This window comes from Bos grunniens, chromosome 15 (assembly GCF_055505025.1).
Source record: "Bos grunniens cultivar Pamir isolate PY7600 chromosome 15, Bosgru_T2T1.0, whole genome shotgun sequence".
NCBI classification, from domain to species: domain Eukaryota; kingdom Metazoa; phylum Chordata; class Mammalia; order Artiodactyla; family Bovidae; genus Bos; species Bos grunniens.
Genome location: NC_141179.1, coordinates 84,370,943 through 84,390,017, shown reverse-complemented (window position 1 = coordinate 84,390,017; position 19,075 = coordinate 84,370,943). Strand labels below are relative to the sequence as shown.

The window sequence follows — 19,075 nt, the reverse complement described above, 5'->3', positions numbered from 1 at the left end:
TGTCCAGCCATATGCTAGATATCCTTCTGAGAGGCTTTCCTTTATTTAGGGTTATTTTAAAATGCATCATGCAAATCCCAACTGTCCCGTCAGAGCAGAGCTTTGTGAATGTTGACCAGCCAGGGCTTGCAGCTTTCCCAGCTGCCAGTCCACAGCTCTGACCTGAGGTTGTCTTGCTCTACCCTCAGGTAATTTGAGCTCATTATTTCCATTCCTTCTCTCCTATCGAAGGCTGACATACTTTCTGTAAATTGTGAATGAGTCTGAATGCCAAGGCTGCTGTTGGCCGATCCCCAGGAGATACTGGAGCAGACAGATGAATAATCTGGTATCACTATTTTCCCAGGACCTGCCGTGTTTGATAAAGGGACCTGTCACTACCTACTTCTCCCCTCGTATCTTCCTTCTGCTCTGAGGTGCCCGCCTCTCAGGGATCTAAACTTTACTTGATAATTAGAGGTCACACAGCCAGCGGATCACTGTCCTTAGGATTATACTTCAAATAAAACAGACTCCAGGCAGAAAAGGATGCATCTCCTACTCTACTTTCTCATGAAGATACAGACACATACACCCCAATCCTAAAATTTTATCTGAAGAGAACTGTTTATCTTCATTGCTCTATAGACATATGGAATCCAGAAAGCTGCAGCTCATATTCACTATTCAGAGACAACACGAAGTCAAACAATTCCTGCTGAAACCTTAATCCCCTTGATGGGTTCATAACAGAAGCCAGTACTTCCTAATTCACCAGATAAATGAAATACTTACGTGTTACATATCTGTGACGATAAAACGCTTCATTTCCCCATTTGATCACTTTCCTTGCTATGATCAATTCCATGATGGAGAATATCCACAAATACACAGAAAGAATCATTGCAGTTTTCTAAATACAAAAAATAACTCTATGTTCCTCACAGACCTTTACATTTGTAAAATGTTTCACATCATCAAGGTAAGACAAAATTGTAAAATGTTTACAAAATAGAAAACTTTCCCTGTAATATTCCACCATCTTAATACAATTATGATGGTTTTGACCTGTTTACATGATAACGACTGTAACAGACGTTTTGTTTTGTTTGAGTACTTACTGTATGGTAGACATTTACGCTATGCTTTTATATGCGTTACTGCTGAGTTCACTCAACAACCTTTCGTGATTGGAAGCATTAGTCTCATCTTAGAGAAGAGTGTGACTTGAAGGGGTTAAAATGGCACAGCCCATAGCCTGAAGGGTGGAGGGACTGAGCGCTTGCTTCCAGGTCCCCTTCTCTCCTCCCCCCACCCTTGCCTTGGGGTGTCTCCCACCCTAGTTCTCTGATGGCTCCCAGAATCCCAGGTTCAAGATTTCTGTACCTCATTTCTGTGTTTCCATAACACTGGTGTAGTTGTAAATGGTATATTATCCCATTTGTTCCATTTAATATCATGCCCTAAACATTATTTTCATTTATATAAAACCTTTATGATTTAGATACTTAGTATCTATATAATGTTTATAATATTTAAGAATATATTCCAATATCAACCAGCAAAGTTCAATGTTAAACCGTAATTACTTTTGTAACAAGCTAATACATAGAAATATGATTTATTCAAGTTTGCTACACAGTTTTGGCTCATAGCACTCTTTTCATCTTTTGAGTGATTAAAATGGATTTCAAGAAAGCTGGCTCATGGTAAACACCACCAGACTATTCTCCGCGCGTCTCTCCACCCTGCCCTGTCAGCGGCAGCCTTCAAGACTACTCAGGCCTCTGTTCACGCTTTGCAGACTGGAACAAACTGCATTATACTGCATGTATTTATCACAAATGGTGATCTTTGTGAATATGACAGGATCGGGATGAGCAGAAATCGATTTTCTGACAGGTAATAAAGATCTGATGATCAGTGGCATAAAGTGGTCTGGGTATGGTCTCGCTTAGGTTTGAAATGATATTCTAATAATTGGAATGCCTTTTGGAAGATATGTAGGCATACTTTACATGGAGCAGAGGACAGGTGTTCCCCTAAATGCTAAAGACGTTGTTTAATTGCCACGAAGCAGGAGTGGTCCACACCGATACCTGGTCGCACAAATGATCACCACTGAGAATATTGGATATCAATTGTTTTTAAAAAATGGTTAATTTGGGTAAATGTCCCTCAGTTTCACTGTCTCACCTAACAATTTCATACAATTCCTGTGTCCACTTTATTTTTTTTTAGCATTATGTGTTGCTGAATGAACACTTTTTAGTTATTTTTGATTAATTTTACCGCTAATTTTCCCAGTGAGATGACTAGGAAGTTACGATCCTTGAATCTATTTTTTAAAATAGTGTTATTGTTTCCTTACGCCTGACTTGAGTGATGTAATCCTCCCCTCCAAATTTCAGTTAAAATATTTTTGCACATGATTTATGGTGTAAAATATTTGAAACTTTATTTATATGCTGGAATGTGGGCTTAAAAAAAGCCTCAGCTATAACTATAAATATTTCAGAGTTAATCAAGGCTTGCCATTTATCTATATGAAAACATTGCTCTTCAAATTCCATTTAAAAACATAAAACCTACTACCATCTTTTCTAATTTTTACAACTTTCAGGCCCTTACGAGTGTCTTCATGTTTGAGTTATTCCAGAATAGCATATACCTGAGAATGGCCTAACAACCAATTCTTATCAATGATCCAAGATTTATTATGAAATACTAGGAGTACATAATCTCATTAATGCTCCAGCTCTCCAGGCTTTATCTTCTGATCGAACTAGACCACTGAGAAGCAGCATTGTTGGCTCACAGTTTCTTGGCACTTGATGCAAAAGTTTTAAGAGAGTTAACACTCGGGTAGGAAGACCAGGGGTCCCCAAGCGGCAGGAAGAATAACCTTCAAGGGGCAGTTCGCTTTCTTTACTCCAGATTAAAGGAGGCGCCGCTAACCCTGTGTTGCCATGACAACACCCAGCCAGAACTTCACTTTGAGAAGCTAATGGCTCACTAAACTAATGCGTTTTTCTTATGGAAATGTTTTTCCTAAACTATGTTAATGAAACTATGTATTTGCTTTGGAATCTGCTTTTCCTCAAAATCTGTTCTGCCTAAAACTAACCTTTTCTCAAACCTTGAGCTGATAATGGCTCAGCAAACCAGTATGCTTACTCATGGAAATGTTTTTCTTAAACTATGTTAATGAAACTTTGTATTTGCTTGAAAATCCGCCTTTCTTCAAGATTCAAATCAATTGTTTTATGGCCAGAGAAGACTCCCCTTGCCATTCTATCTCAAAATGCACGTTTGGGAGTGGGCTCTGGCGCAACTCTTTCAGTCTTGGGGCATTTGAGCCTCATTAGCAGCTTGCTAACAGTTATGTCCCGCCTTGCGACCCCGTGGACTGCAGCTGCTGGCTCCTCTGTCCATGGACTTCCCAGGCAAGAATAGTGGAGTGGGTTGCCATTTCCTTTTCCAGGGGGTCTTCCCAACCCAGGGGTCATTACCTGCTCCTCCTGCTGGGCAGGAGGATTCTTTACTGCTAAGGCACCTGAGCCCATTTTCCTGGACGGAGAGGGTGGGCTGGCTGTAATGACTGAATTTCGTTTTCACTTTCCCTACCAGGGAGCTTATAGCAATGCTGACTCAAATTTGAAAATTCATAGGATCCTAAAACCTACATATTTACAAGATTATTTTCCTAATGATTTCATAAGGAACATACTTCAAACCGCATATGTTGGAATAATTTAATATGTAGGATTGAACCACCCTGAATTAATATCTTTTGTAGATAAGAAATGGTCTAGTATCAGCAATTTTCTTTCAAACTAATATATAAAACCATACTATATACTTGTGACAATGGAAGCTAATAAACATTTCCTTAATACTTGCTCACTTTAAATTAATTTCAATTGTGTTATAATTAATTTATAGATATTTAACCTCTTTCAAACTTATGTGGAATAAGATACAATATTAAAAAATAATTGATTTATAATTTATTACATCTTATAATATGTATACATGTGTCTTTCGTCAACATTTATCATGAAAACAGATTTAGTATAAAAATACGTAGCTGAGTGCCAATGGAGAAAACAAGAACTGTTTTTATCAAGAAGTTGCTGCATTTCTTTGCCTGGAAAGATTCAGAAAGCTACTTGGGCAGATCTTTTCTGACTCTCTCTTGAACACTTATGAGCTTCCCTGGTGGCTCAGTGGGTAAAGAATCCGCCTGCAATGCAGGAGACTGTGGTTCGATTCCTGGGTCAGGAAGATCTGCTGGAGAAGGGATAGGCTACCCTCTCCAGTATTCTTGGGCTTCCCTAGTGGCTCAGCTGGTAAAGAATCCACCTGCAATGCGGGAGACCTGGGTTTCATCCCTGGGTTGGGAAGACCCCATGGAGAAGGGAGAGGCTTCCCACTCCAGTATTCTGGCCTGGAGAATTCCAAGGACTGTGTAGTCCATGGGGTCGCAAAGAGTCAGACATGACTGAGCGACTTTCACTAAGAAGAACAGGTACTGAGAGCCTGAACAAAGATGCTCCTTTTGGTAAACAAAACTGGTTTTTGACAGAACTGGTTGTTGGGGATCATGTGGGCAAATTTTCACAGAGAAGCCTCCTGGGAGGAAAGAAGCTGAGACCCTGTGATTTCCAAATTGGTGTACCATGAAGAAGAGGCTGTAGTGACAAGCTCCTAGTCTTAGAACTTGCTGTGTCTGATACCCGAGCCCTGAACAACATGTTCACAGAACTTCAGAGCTCCGGCATCTGGGAATGAACCTGTTATGCACAAATGGTGATGCTAGCAACTGAGAACTGACTCATCGGAAAAGACCCTGATGCTGGGAAAGACTGAAGGCAGGAGGGGAAGGGGACGACAGGGGATGAGATGGCTGGATGGCATCATCGACTCAATGGACATGAGTTTGAGCAAACCCTGGGAGTTGGTGATGGACAGGGAGGCCTGGCGTGCTGCAGTCCATGGGGTTGCACAGAGTCGGGCATGACTGACCGACTGAACGACAACAACATATGTGTAGGATACGTGTGTCATACATGTGTTGTCTGCTGTGTTAGTTATCTCATGTGAGGCCCTTATTGAGGCCTTGCAGTTTTGGCTGCCTCAGCTTTCAGGATCTGCTCAGTCATTTGGAGCCACTGTTTGCGGCCATGCCAAATGGGCATTAACAGTCTCCATCACTTCCACATCAGGGCAGCACCAAAACCCTCTCAGCTTATTTTCAAATTTAAAGTCGCTAATTGTAAAAGAAAAAAAATATATATAGATAACATGTACTTACTTCTTGCCAAAAAATCGTTTCTCTTTTAAATAAAAAGAGTGTAATTTCAAATCCGATTAGAATTAGACCAAGCACTGCAAGGAAAAAACTGCTCATGTTCATCCTTATGGCACACTTCAACTGGAACAGACACGAAATGTCAACTAGTCACATGTAAAAGAAACAAGCCGGGACGAAGTTCTCAGTTTCCCTTCCTGGCATACATGTTAAAGTGGATGATTTGTTTAATATCCGACGTTTCCAGAACCAAAGTTACTCTATGGGTTCCCCAACCTCCAAATTCACCCGGATCCAAACAGCTCTCTCTGGCTTCTGCTTTGGATGTTGCATATATGCATTTCACTTACTCCTTTAACAAAAAATTCTTAAATGCTGAAGCATAATAGTGACTGATACTTTAATATCTGCCCAGACAATGCAGAGACCTTAGACCACCTAACTCTCTCTCTCTATTTCAGCCTTCATACTATTGTCGAGTATTTTGGCTTCTTCATATATTCTGAAAATTGCAAAGTATTATCTCTATTATCTCATGGAGTCATATTCATCTATATTTACCTACATATCTACCAATTCCTTTGATTTTTCATTGTTGAAGACATGCCATTCTGAAAACATTAAAGCCATAAACATAAAAAGAAATTTTAGGAATCCCGTAACAATTTCCAGTGGCAGTGAGGTGAATTTTGGCCTTAAAAATTGTACAGTGGGTATACAATTCCTTTCACGCAAGTGTAATTAAAATACACGTGTAATACAATGCGTACTGATTGCTCTCCTTTCGGCTCCCCTCGCTCAGCACTGTCAGACCCACGCTGACTGTCACTCTTCACGTTAGCTTTCTCCTTTCCACTGCTCCACAGCAGACTGGTATTTATATGCCACAGTTTAGTAAGTCATAAACATGCTTCCCTCGGGGAAGGAAGGAGGATAAGTTCAGTTCAGTCGCTCAGTCGTGTCCGACTCTTTGCGACCCCATGAATCGCAGCACACCAGGCCTCCCTGTCCATCGCCAACTCCTGGAGTTTACTCAAACTCACGTGCATTGAGTCGGTGATGCCATCCAACCATCTCATCCTCTGTCGTCCCCTTCTCCTCCTGCCTTCAGCCTTTCCCAGCATCAGGGTCTTTTCCAATGAGTGAATTCTTCACATCAGGTGACCAAAGTATTGGAGCTTCAGCTTCAGCATCAGTCCTTCCAATGAATATTCAGGACTGATCTCCTTTAGGATGGACTGGTTGGATCTCCCTGCAGTCCAAGGGACTCTCAAGAGTCTTCTCCAACATCACAGTTCAAAAGCATCAGTTCTTCGGTGCTCAGCTTCTTTATGGTCCAACTCTCACATCCATACATGACTACTGAAAAAACCATGGCCTTAACTAGATGGACCTTTGTCAGCAAAGTAATGTCTCTACTGTTTAATATGCTGTCTAGGTTGGTCATAGCTTGTCTTTCAAGGAGCAAGCATCTTTTAATTTCATGGCTGCAGTCACCATCTGCACTGGTTCTGGAGCCCCCCAAAATAAATTCTGTCACTGTTTCCACTGTTTCCCCATCTATTTGACATGAAGTGATGGGTATGGATGCCATAATCTTGGTTTTCTGAATGTTGAGTTTTAAGCCAGCTTTTTCACTCTCCTCTTTCACTTATATCAAGAGGCTCTTTAGTTCTTCTTTGCTTTTTGCAATGAGGGTGGTGTCATCTGCATATCTGAGGTTATTGATATTTTTCCCAGCAATCCTGATTCCAGCTTGTGCTTCATCCATTCTGGCATTTCACATGATGTATTCTGCATATAAGTTAAATAAGCAAGGTGATAATATATAGCCTTGACGTACTCCTTTCCCAGTTTCTTTTTGCTTTGGCTCAGCCTCTTCATTCTTTCTGGAGCTGTTTCTCCACTCTTCTCCGGTAGCATATTTGGCTCCTACCAACCTGGGGCATTCATCTTTCAGTGTTATATCTTTTTGTCTTTTCATACTGTTCATGGGGTTCTCAAGGCAAAAATACTGAAGTGGTTGCCACTGCCTTCTCCAGTGGACCACATTCTGTCAGACCTCTCCACCATGACCCTTCTGTCTTGGGTGGCCCTACATGGCATGGCTCATAATTTCATTGTGTTAGACAAGGCTGTGATCCAAGTGATCAGTTTGATTAGATTTGAAGACTGGCAGTGCTTAATTGTGGCAGCTTCACAGGACTGCGGAAAATAAAGACTTCACTGTAAAGAATCTCACATGCACCAGGATCCATGGCAAAAGCAGGAATTTGCTAGGAGCCTAGGCCAGACCTATCTCTGGTCTTGCAGAGTCTCCTGGAGAGGCAGGGGGCGGCTGCAGCGCATTCTCATGACACAGACACTGGTGTCACACACACCGGGGAACATTCAACTGTGCAGATGCTGCTGCTGGTGGCTGCCGCATTGGCTCCTTAGTGCCAAGAACAGCCTGTAGGCTCCAGTGCTGAGAAGCCTAAGGCCAAACAACAAGCAGAGTCAGGACACAGTCATACCCATCAACAGAAGGGCTGCCTAAAGACTGAAAAGCTCACAGTTCAGTTCAGTTCAGTGGTTCGGTTGTGTCCAACTCTTGACATTTCTCCTGGCAATCTTGATTCCAGTTGGTGCTTCATCCAGCCCAGCGTTTCTTATGATGTACTCTGCATATAAGTTAAATAAGCAGGGTGACAATATATAGCCTGAACGTACTCCTTTCCTGATTTGGAACCAGTCTGTTGTTCCATGTTCAGTTCTAACTGTTGCTTCCTGACCCACATACAGATTTCTCAGGAGGCAGGTCAGGTGATCTGGTAATCCCATCTCTTTAAGGATTTTCCACAGTTTGTTGTGATCCGTGCAGTCAAAGGCTTTAGTGTAGTCAATGAGGCAGAAGATGATGTTTTTCTGGAATTCCCTTGCTTTCTCTATGATCCAATGAATGTGGGCAATTTGATCTCTGATTCCTCTGACTTTTCTAAAACCAGCTTGAGCATCTGGAAGTTCTGGGTTCACAGACTGCTGAAGCCTAGCTTGAAGGATTTTGAGCATAATCTTGCTAGCATATGAAATGAGCTCAACTGTATGGTAGTTTGAACATTCTTTGGCGTTTCCCTTCTTTGGGATTGGAATGAAAACTGACTTTCTCCAGTCGTGGGACCACTGCTAAGTTTTCCAAACTTGCTGACAAATTGAGTGCAACACTTTAACAGTAACATGTTTTAGGATTTGAAATAGATCAGCTGAAATTCCATCACCTCCACTAGCTTTGTTCATAGTGATGCTTCCTAAGGCCACTTGACTTCACATTTAGGATAACTGGCTCTAGATGAGTGACCACACCATCATGATTATCTGGTTCATTAAGATCTTTTTTGTATAGTTCTTCTGTGTATTCTTGCCACCTCTTCTTAATCTCTTCTGCTTCTGTTAGGTCCATACCATTTCTGTCCTTTATCATGCCCATCCTTGCATGAAATGTTGATATCTCCAATTTTCTTGAAGAGATCTCTAATCTTTCCCATTCTATTGTTTTCTTCTATTTCTTTGCATTGATCATGTACAAAGGCCTTCTTAGCTCTCTGCGAATCTCTGGAACTCTGCATTCAGTTGGGGATATCTTTACCTTTCTCCCTTGCCTTTCACTCCTCTTTCCTTGGCTATTTGTAAGGCCTCCTCAGACAATGGCTTTGCCTTCTCGTATCTCTTTTTCTTTGGGATGGTTTTCAACATTGTCTCTTACGCAGCATTACAAACCTTGGTCCGTAGTTCTTCAGGCACTCTGTCTATCAGGCCTAACTCCTTAAACCTATCTGTCACCACCACTGTATATTCATAGCAGTAGGGGCAGTCACTCTGTCATGTCTGACTCTTTGCAACTCCCTGCACCTTAGTCCACCAGGCTCTCTGTCCATGGGATTTTCCAGGAAAGAATACTGCAGTAGGTTGCCATTCCCTTCTCCAGGGATATTCCTGACCCTGGGATTGAACCAGGGTCTCCTGCATTGCAGGCAGATTCTTTACTGTCTGAGCTACTAGATCATACCTGAATAGCCTAGAGTTTTCCCCTACTTTCTTCAGTTTAAGTCTGAATTTGGCAATAAGGAGTTCAGGATCTGAGCCATAGTCAGCTCCAAGTCTTGTTTTTGCTGACTGTATAGAGCTTCTCCATTTTTGGCAACAAAGAACATATCAATCTGGTTTCACTATTGACCATCTGGTGATGTCCATGTGTAGAGTCTTCTCCTGTTTTTTTGAAAGAGGGTGTTTGCTATGACCACTGTGTTCTCTTGGCAGAACTCTGTTAGCCTTTTCCCGCCTTCATTTTGTACTCCAAGGCCAAACCTGCCTGTTTTTCCAGTTTTATCTTGACTTCCTACTTTTGCATTCCAGTCCCCTTCAATGAAAAGGACAACCTTTTTTGGTGCCAGCGTTAGAGTGTCCTGTAGGTCTTCACAGAACCAGTCAACTTCAGCTTCCTCAGCATTAGTAGCTGGGCACAGACTTGGATTACTGTGGTACTGAATGGTCTGCCTTGGAAAGGGACTGCGGTCATTCTGTCGTTTCTGAGGCTGTGCCCAAGTACTGCATCTCAGACTCTTCTGTTGACTGTGAGGGCTACTGCATTTCTTCAAAGGGAATCTTGCCCACAGTGGTAGATACAACGGTCATCTGAGTTAAATTCGCCCTTTCCGGTCCATTTTAGTTCCAATGATTGCTAAGATGCAGATGCTCACTCTTGCCATCTGCTTGACCCCGTCCAATTTACTCTGATTCATGGACCTCACATTCCAGGTTCCTATGCAATACTGTCTACACCATCGGACTTGACTTTCACCACCACACATATCCACAACTGAGTGTATTTCTGCTTTGTCCCAGCTGCTTCATTCTTTCTGGAGCTATTAGTCATTGCCCTCTGCTCTTCCTCCACAGCATATCTAACACCTCCTGGTATGGGGGATTCGTATTCTGGGTCGTGTCTTTTTGCCCTTTCATACTGTTCAGGGGGTTCTCACAGCAAGAACGCTGCGGTGCTTCATCACCGCCTCCGCCGGGGGGCCACGTTTCGTCAGCACTCTCCATGATCTGTCTTGGGTGGCCCTGCACGCATGGCTCATGCTTCATTGAGAACACAAGCCCCTTTGCCATGACAAGGCTGTGATCCACGAAGGGGAAATCGACTCTATCTCAATTAAAAAACAAATAAAATGGGTGTATAATATTACCCACTCTGCTAGCGCATGTGTGTGAGAGAGATAATGTGCAAAAACTCGTCCTGAGGCGTCCAGCACATAGACACTATTCAATAAACCCTAACTCGATTTGCCATTATGCTCTTCACACGTACGCCTCCTCCCACGGCTTCCTGCACCCGTGTACACGCTTCTACTGTAGTTGACATGTCAACTTGAAAGGATGACATACCTTCTTTAAAATTTCACATCTGATTCTCTGGTTTGTTTCATGCATTCTACATTTTAATATTTTGTGAAATTAGCAAAGAATTCTGTTGGATTACATCTATTAAAAATAATTGTAAATATTATAAAACAATATTTTGCATTTTAGTATTTTGGATAGATATCTACTGTTTAAGATGCAGTGGTATCTCCTCTTTATGATACTCTTGCTTTTGACAAATTAAATAAAAAAAATTCCTTCAATTATTTTGACTCACCAAATTTGGGGAACGCTTCTTCTCTGTTTGTATTGTTAAAACTCCTGATATGATAAACTGAGGATGAAAAGAGGCAGACATAAGTATTTTTTCATTATCATCCAAAGAATTCTTCTCACAACTTCAATAACACCCCTTTTTAGAAAAAGTAATAAGTTTACTGAAAAGTCAGTAAAATATAGCATAATATCAACTTCATTAATTGCTAAATGAAGAATCCATAACAATTTTATTACATTTGAAAATAGTTTATAAGTTTTTATTTTCACTCAGTGAGGCTGTCCTCATTTCAAACACCAGCTACAAGCTCAGGGAATTCCAGACAACCTGTACTTCCAACCAAGTGGCTACAAATATCTTGTTCAGTTGCTAAGTCACGTCCAATTCTTTGTGATCCCATGGACTGTAGTCCGCCAGGCTCCTCTGTCCATGGGATTCTCCTGGCAAGAATACTGGAGTGGGTTACTATTTCCTTCTCAGGGGATCTTCCCAGACCAAGGATCGAACCTGAGTCTCCTGCATTGGCAAGCTCCTTACCACTGAGCCACCAGGGGAGCCCTCAACAAATATGTAGTTCCCATTCTCCATCTCAGATTTGATGATTTCATTCAGAGAACTCAGGAAAGTAGTATACTTTTGATTATAATTTTATCACAAAGGATACAAATCCGGACCAGCTAAACGAGGAGGTGCATCGGATGGCCCCTGGGATGGTCCTGTGCATAAAACTTCTGTGTCCTCAGCATGCAACACCCTTGTGGCACATCAACGTGTATCATCAGCCAGGAAACTCACCTGTTCAGTTTCATTATGGGGTTCCATTATATATTCAAAGTTTGTCTTTCTGGCATGGCTAGCCCCCCCAAAACTCAGGTATCATATGAGAGGCCCACCGTGAATAACAAAGGTATTCTGATCACTTGGGGAATTCCAAGGAATTTAGAGGCTATCTCCAGAAACCAGGGAGTCAAGTTCTTTATTATATATCAGAAAGCTACATATGTCTTACTCACTGAAATAAGTTAGGGCTTTCTTCCTTGTATCACAATTATTTTTCTGGGTTCCCCAAAAGAGTAACCCAACTTTTAATACCTTTTGAAGTTCTCTCTCGAGCAATTTGAACTAATTTCTTTTCTTTTTTGAAGTTTCTTCAAAGAGTAACAGAAGTTTGAGAGGAATTTGCATGAAATACCAAAATTCCTATTGTAGTTCTATAATGGCCCCTGGAAAAATTATCTAGTATTAATAACAAATCCCAGGGTTTTCTTTTACAGAGCTGGAGAGCACCATTACTGGATTTATGTTAACTGGTGTTTTGGATGGAATATTTTTAACATGACTCTGTGGCATGGAGGGTAAATAAAATTGTATGTTTCATTTAATAACTTCTTATTGAATCTACCAGCTTTATCACTAGAAAATACAGAGATATGATTTAGTGAGTCTTTTCAATGAGTATTCAATATGCTATTGAAAACAATTTATGAACAGAAAATAGTATTTAAAAACATCTAATCTGCAGTTTAGTTTTTGAAAAGTAAGAATCACACATTGACTTGCAAAGGAACTTATCCTAAATATTTTATTATTTTCTGAAATTAGTTAAAGACATTTGTTTTTGGTGCATCAAAATAGATAGCCACCAGGAATTTGCTGTGTGGCTCAGGAAACTCAAACAGGGGCTCTGTATCAACCTAGAGGGGTGGGATGGTGAGGGAGACGGGAGGGAGGTTCAAAAGGGAGGGGATATATGTGTACCTACGGATGATTCATGTTGAGTTTGACAGAAAACAGCAGAGCTCTGTAAAGCAATTATCCTTCAATAAAGAGCTGATGTTTTTTCCATTGGTAAAAACTGCACATATGACATTAAAAAAAAAAAGACTGTCCACAGAGCAGGAGCCCCAGACACATGGGGCCTCTACATATTAAGGCTCCGTGTCATATTAAGGTATGAAGAAATCAGAAAGGTAAGATATGATAGAGGGTACCATGCGGGGAATTTTAAGAGGTTTTTCAAAAAGGTCTCTCCGAGAAGGTGCCGTTTAAGCTGAGATCTGCATGATAAGCATTTACTTAGTGAGTGAGCCCTCTGGGAGAGGAAATTGCTACTGCAAAGGATCGAATCAGACCAGCCAAAAGCAGCACCGGAAGAAAAGTGTCCAGAATTAGTCAACAGAAGATGCTCAGTCTCTCCTCAGGATACTGCAACACCACGTTTCTCTGACGACCGGGCAGAAACTGTTACAGCTTGGCTGCGAAGCTCTGTCGCACCTGCTGTACTCACCTGGCACTGCACCTTCGAATGCCCATTTATTTCGGTCTCTACAAGATTCTTTTCATGGGAAAAAATTCAGTTCTTTGGAAGACTGCAAAAGACACCTGAACAATTCTTTTCTCAAAAAGATAGAAAGGTTTTGGGAAGATGGAATCATGAAGTTGCTTAAAAATGGCAGAAGGTAGTGGGAGAAGACGGTGAAAACACTGCTCAACCAAGTTCTTGGTGAAAGTGAAAAATGTGTCTTTTATTTTCATTTAAAAACATGAAGGAACTTTTTGGCCAGCCCAGTGCCTCCTCTCATACAACTAACTGGTCTCCGCTCAGCTACCCTCTCACGTAGACCCGGCCTCCTCTCTACCGGTCCTCTCTTAGCTCAGTTTGCCCTGACCACACCAGCCTCCCTGGTGTTCAGTGAGCCTACAGGGCGGCTGCCAGTCCAGGCCCTGCTCCCCTTGCTCGCTCTGCCCCTGGATATCCCTGGGACTCACCGGGTCCACTCCTCCTCCAGGTCTTTGCTCAAATGTCTCTTCCTAATGAAGCTTGAATATGCTGTAAAAAACTGCAACCCGCACTCAGCTCATACGTCCTTACCTTCCCCTACCTTCTATCCAGCCCCCGCCAGTCCTTTTGATCTAAGGTGAGGACCTAGGCGTGGGTAGTAACTGAGGCCCTTAGAACGGAGCCGGGCCCACATTAGGTATTTGGTAGGTATTTGCCACGCCAGTGGCCTGACAATATTTCTGTGAGATAGGGAGATACTGTTGAGAGATCTGGGGGACGGTCAAGAAGATGGACTATTTTACTCTGCTGTAAGACAATGTGTGAGTAATGCCGGAGGTGTGGGTTCGATCCCTGGGTTGGGAAGATCCCCTGGAGAAGGAAATGGCAGACCACTCCAGGATTTTGTCCTCGGAGGACAGAGGAGCCCAGCGGGCTACAGCCCAAGGGGTCGCAGAGCTGGACACGACTTAGTGAGCAACAAGGCGACAACACCAAGCCTTAGCCATCCCCGTGGAATCCTTCCGCGTCTCTTACGCCAGGAACACCCTGCTTTCTCGTCTTTGCTCTTTTGATGAACTACTTTTAAAAGTCCCTTCTGTTGCCTGAGCAGTTAAGCTCTGGCTGTTAGCGTGCCTATTTCATCTGCAAACATGAGCCTTGTAGGGAAGCCCAGCAGTCGCCAGCCATTGCCTTCTTGACTAACATGCTCTTTATGAAACTTACCATTCCTTGGGCTCAACATTCACTTAATTAAATAGAATATTTGTATGGAAGAATTTTATATATAAATGTATCGTTTAAAAATGACTCCAACAGACACAAGAAGAATCGACAGCAGGGACTATATGTCTCCACTGATGGTATCTCTCTCGTATTGCCTGGCCACAGAAGCAGTCACTGAGTATCTTCAAGAAATGAATGAATGCTCACCAGTGAGATTATTTACTTACAAACAAGAATGTCCAAAATGGGTATCCTGATAGCAAGGCTATAGGCTTATACTCTACGGAAAGTTCTTCAAATTGTCTGGTATAAAAAAGTAGCCAGATACGTCCCAGAGCACCGTTGATCAGGCCAATCATTACTTGGACAGCCTACAAGAAAAGAATATCACAAGCAAGTACCCAGACATAAAATGCCAAGAAAGTTACAATTTGGGTGCTAGGAAGGGCTTGGGGAGGTGTAGTTGCCCTGTTTCTGAATCATAGGGCTCTCCACTGCTATTCTTACTTGGCCTTAGAAATTATCAAATACTGGGGAGGATCCAAGGGGGTGGAGGAAGGTGGCAGCCGTCAAAGCACTTGGAATCTCTGTCTGCAGCTCAGGGGTCAATCACGAGAGTTGTTAGTGATATGTACGAGTGTGGTTGTTTTCAGGCAAATGAAGGTGTCAAGGGACTTATTCACAGCCCACATCAGAAGGACGCTGGCCGGAGGCCCTCGGGCTCTGAGAGAAGAGCTGAGGCTCCTAGGCCCTCCTGCTTCTCCTTCCTCTTGCCTGTTTGATGTTGCATGCACCATTCTCAGTTCCAGTTCTTTCCTCTGATATGTTTCTACCATCCCCACGCCCTTCAGCCAGTTAATGGGACAATGCTTTCCTTCTGGTAGCAGTTCTGACTTGCACTATGCCGGGGTGTGGGGGCCCACTCAAAACCAGACCTGCTGAATCTTAAGATCCCAGCCCCAGTGATCTTAGACGCTTTCCTGAGGTGTGATGTATCATCTTACAGCCCTGGTTTCTGATCTGACTCAAGGCCCCAGCAATTAGGGGGTGTGATGAAGAAAGACAGAGCATGCTAGGTTCTGTTGGGACAAAGGAGTGGACAGAGTGGCCTAGAAATTCATCTTCCCTGAAATGAATGTACAAGGAGTATGTCAAGAACACAGAGCTGTGAGGCGATCTGTGTCCACAAAGCCCTGTGGTCCAGCTTATCTCTTGACTATAACCCCTGACCTCATCATCTCCTCTAGGACCCACAGTCTCAGATTTACTTCAAACTCTTTATAAGCACACATAGATAGATAGACAAGAGAAAATCACAGAGGTATGATTGCTGCAACTCATTCCATCAACTCACTTCCACTGGGTAGCTGAGACAGAGGAGTCACTGTCTCTTTTTAAAAATAGTTGGAACTTGCAACATCACGATCATTTATCCACTCAAGTAGCATTTAGTCCTTACCCCCAACATTCTGGTTTCTTTTTTCAACACAAGGTGGTCTGGTGGCATCTTATCCAAAACGTAACATAGGCGTTAGAGAGAATGAATGAAATCTAATTCTAGAAGAAAATGTAAAAAAAAATAACAATAATTATTTTCTCGTATAAGCCACTTTAAAGTCACTGAGAAATTTATTCTTGCTTTCTCTAATTTTTCACAATTAAATAACTCCCTGAGATAATAACTAAAAATCAATTTATTAATATGCTCTCTTGGACAAAGCTAAAAAGTTTTAATTGTCCTGTTAGACTTTATCCACTTTTCACCAACCTTAAAGACACTTTAAGAGTCCTTAGGATTCTTAGATGCAGACAACAGAATTTAATCTGACTGGCTTAAGCAAGATAGGGTATTAGGCACTAGTGAGCTCAGAAGATCATCGGGAGGATAAAGTAGTAGAGCAGGGCCCAGAGCCAAAGCACCAACCTAGACCAAGGAGACTAATACCCTCGTTAAACCTCTCCGCAGGACTCTGCTGCAGAGTTAGATCTTCCCTGCTCCCTGGGCCATCATCTGTGCAAGCGGAACTGGTGCCCAGTGTAGAGCAGCTTTTGTTTTTCTCTTCCAAATTAGGTTTCAGGGCATGAGAGGTGATTGGAAGAACCTCAGTCACATGCCTTGACTCTCACTACAGGGGAGGCAGCAGGACTGATTTATTTACTTTTTCGATTCAGCTTTCGGAAAGACAGCTTTCACAATGTAGCAACCAATAAAAAAGAAAAGATGTTCAAAAGTGGTGGCAGCCACGAATGACTGACGCCTTTGGGGGTATATGGTCCACTCACCACAGGTTCATCCTCCACATCTGCAGGAACTGTTCCCTGATCACATCTGATTGGAGGGGGCGGCGGAATCTGCCTCCAATCGCATCCACCAGTGCCTCTTTCCCAGGAATTGTATATTTAGAACAAGGTTAGTTTGTTCTAAACATACAATTTAATCTGGGATTGTCTCTTGATAAGAATATATAAACTCTTAGAGAGCACTGACATGTTCTACTATATGGGCTGAAAGGATATCCAGAAGAATCAGAAATGAGGAAAAAGAACAAGAAAACTGATGACTTTCAACTTGTTAATTCCAACCCTTTCCTGAAACTTAGAGGCCTGTTTGCTCTTGGGTGCTGGATGACATATACATGGCCTTAAAATACAGTTTGCTTTGCTTTGCTTAAGCTAACATGGGTGTTTTCTGTCACTTGCAATCAAAGTAACTTTGATCTGTGCTTTGTCTTTCCTATGGCTATCATCCTATGACTTTGAGAACTCATCTGTGCTTTGTCTTTCCTATAGCTATCATCCTATGACTTTGAGAACTCATCTGTGCTTTGTCTTTCCTATAGCTATCATCCTATGACTTTGAGAATTCACTTTTTGGTTATCCAAAATCTGATGGATCTTCATTCTCTCCCTGGTTTAGATTTTTTTCCTCAATCTTTTGTCAGTAGCTAACTCGATACCTAGGTTCTTGATTTCAAAATCTTTACTTACATTTATTTCTCTTCCAATTTACATCACCCATCAATTCTCAAGGATGAATTATTAAATAGATGCACCAAAGGCGTGAGAAACAGAGAAAACGGAACATATCATTGTGGGACAAGCAACAGGTGTTTGGCTCGGATCTCGCTCATGGCAGCCACGGTGCTCAGGGCTCAGCTTCGTCCAACTCTTCGCGATCCCATGGATTGTAGCCTGCCAGGCTCCTCTGTCCACACAATTTTCCAGGTAAGAGTACTGGAGTGGCTTGCTATTTGAATAGTAGTGGGATCCCCTACTCAAAGGGATTGTCTCAACCCCGGGATTGAACCCGTGTCCCCTGTATTGGCAGGCCGATTCTTTACCACTGAGCCAGCCGGGAAGCCCTTATGTCAATTACTAATTGACCCAAATCCTACTCAAATATTTCTGAGAATTAGTTTTCTGATCCCACAGAGTTGGTTTGAGAGGCAAATACTAGGAACTGGCACATACTTGAAAATCAAAATGAATTCATAGTTAAGTGTTCTTTCCTATTTCCCTTCAACCTTCCTCCGGTTACTAGAGTGTGAGAGCCCACTCCCCTGTTACAGTTTGGGATACTTTTTTCAATATCTGTTCTCTATCTTGTTAGGAACAAGTTCATTGATTATTTCATGTAATTATTTAAAATCATTCCCTTGAATTCAGTATCTGCCATCATGAATTTACTCCCAGGTTACCACAGCAGCAACCCCAGTGCGCGCCCACAGTCATCAAGTCACAGAAAGCTGTCTGTGGATCATACACCCAGCGCGACAGCGGCGCTGCCATGCTTGTGACCCCACGAGGCCGGGAGCCGGAGGCCCCCGCCCGCGTCTGCCCTACGACTCCAGCAAGGTGCTTCGTTGCAACAGTGCAGCTTCACGACCCCCAACTGTCTGATGGCCCAAACTGGGTACATCCCCAGTTACAACTCACTGAAGAAGAGGAAAATACAAAACAATAACCCAGCGACCGCAGGGGAGAAACCTAAAGCCTTAAATCCAGTCTCTGGCCTATGACCACAATGACGTTTCTAAACTGGGGATCAAATGTGGAAATCGCTCACTTAAGATCAGTGGGTCCTGGCTCCCTCAGGCTGGGGGCTCTTTCCGCTGTGGAGGGCAGGGTATGACCTGACCTCCGCTGTCTTCTCCCTGCGCGGCACCCCGTCCGTTCCTGACCGTGGACATTTTCACTACCAAATATTATTACACTCACATCTTTAAGCATCTTCCTGTATACATCTTTGCTGCTGCGAAGCTTCACACAGGCTGCAGTGTCTGGCTTTAGCAATGTATTTGTAAATTGTTGGAATTTGATAATTGCTTGGTAAATCAACCTGACAAAATAAAATTCTGTCTGTTAATCCGTTACCACAAGTAGATAGATTTGTTTACACCAGTCATATAACCTATGTTTGGGAAGGTCACCCTTACAGTGTAGTTTTTCTGGCATTTATTGAATTAAGTTTGGGCGTCCCAGGAGATTACCACAAAGACAAGTACAGCCATTCTCTGGAGCAAGTGGATTCAAGAAAAAAAGAACAGGCTGACTAGGACATACAGCATGTACCAAGAGCCTGGGGCAGAGGAAACAA

At 42.5% G+C, this 19,075-nt stretch overlaps 1 protein-coding gene across 1 annotated transcript; it reads right to left on the bottom strand.

Annotated features, from left to right (window-relative positions):
* Positions 1-684: 684 nt before the first annotated feature.
* LOC147358904 (membrane-spanning 4-domains subfamily A member 8-like) lies at positions 685-18,877 on the bottom strand. Its single transcript, XM_086338235.1, has 4 exons — positions 15,938-18,877; positions 14,706-14,849; positions 10,974-11,030; positions 685-892 (listed from the first exon to the last, which is right to left on the bottom strand). Exons 1-4 carry the CDS (start codon positions 15,983-15,985, stop codon positions 746-748), a joined length of 396 nt encoding a protein of 131 aa, XP_086194361.1. The 5' UTR covers positions 15,986-18,877; the 3' UTR covers positions 685-745.
* Between the last annotated feature and the right edge of the window lie 198 nt (positions 18,878-19,075).